This window comes from Condylura cristata, unplaced genomic scaffold, assembly GCF_000260355.1.
Source record: "Condylura cristata isolate star-nosed mole 26May11 unplaced genomic scaffold, ConCri1.0 scaffold00016, whole genome shotgun sequence".
Taxonomy (NCBI): Eukaryota; Metazoa; Chordata; class Mammalia; order Eulipotyphla; family Talpidae; genus Condylura; species Condylura cristata.
The window spans coordinates 32,367,938-32,369,018 of record NW_004567117.1 but is presented as its reverse complement, the minus strand read 5'-3'; the positions used below and the strand labels follow the sequence as shown (position 1 = coordinate 32,369,018).

Here is a 1,081-nt window from a genome sequence, read left to right as displayed (position 1 = left end):
CGCGGCCGGGGGCGCGCCCGCCGCCTGCTTCCAGTTTGACAGGTCCAGGATGAGCTTGGGCTCCGAGTAGTGGTGAGGTTTATTGTCGCGCCACAGCAGCCTGTCCAGGTAGGATGGAGACCCCACCTTGCAGTCGCAGGAGCGCCCGTAGTCCGCCTCGAAGGCGCGCTCCATGGACGAGTGCGACTGCTCCAGGAAGCGCTCCGAGCTGCCCTGCGAGTCCTTGCGGGGATCCACCTGCACGTCCTGGGCCAACGGGGCGGAGCCCGCGCGCGGGTCGCGCTGCACCTCGCTCACGTCCTGGCACCGATCAGGTCGCCACTCGAGGTCCGACGACAGACTCACCGGGTACCTGAAGGGTACAAGACAGGGAAGGGAGGTTTGGCTTTCCAGGCCCGGTGGCTTCGCAGAGGGAGCCAAGCTCCTCACCTGTCTGCTTTCCATTCTTACACCCTCCCACCTGAACGGACAGGTGAATGGTGCGCAGGAACGGCTAGGTTGGAAGGGCTGGTTGGATTAACCCTGGTCTCTCTCTGTCTTTTAAGTCTTTTAAGATTTATTTATTTATACAGAACTGGGGTACCAGCCGGCGGTGCAGGGGCGGTGAGAGGATTCAGCAGAGACAAAGTGGGGAGCAGAACAGGCAGACTGGAAGTACACTGCTGAGGGGAGCAGCGGGTGGATGGGGAGAGGGCTGCAGCGCCATGTGGGTCACCTCCAGGCCAGGACCCAACTGGCACTGAAGAGGCCGTGGCCGGCTTGCAGTGCTGCGTCTTAACCCCTTGCGCCACCAGGGAGGGCCCAGCCCTCGTCTCTTTTAGCATCAGTCACTACCCTACACATGTTCCTTGTGCTTACTGTGTCCCAGGCACTCTTCCAGGCCTCGGCCAACACAACAATGAACTAAGCAACAAAACTTACTTTCTTATGAGCACCTATGCTGTGCCCCTTGAACTCTGACGTGCAGACAATCATCTAGGGGGAAAAGGGGTCACTAAAATGTGGATCTTGCTAAAGAGCGGGTATTGGTCCAGGAGATCTAAGATGGGTGCGGGATTGTGCACTGTAGCAGGCTGGCGGG

General features: G+C 59.6%; 1 protein-coding gene across 1 annotated transcript in view; it reads right to left on the bottom strand.

The window, feature by feature from the left end:
* MAPK4 (mitogen-activated protein kinase 4) overlaps nt 1–1,081 on the bottom strand; it is a 128,064-nt gene that overhangs the window by 2,106 nt on the left and 124,877 nt on the right. Inside the window, exon 6 of the mRNA XM_012725791.1 lies at nt 22–352. Coding sequence (XP_012581245.1) covers nt 22–352 — 331 coding nt within the window. The remainder of the gene's footprint in view (nt 1–21; nt 353–1,081) is intronic.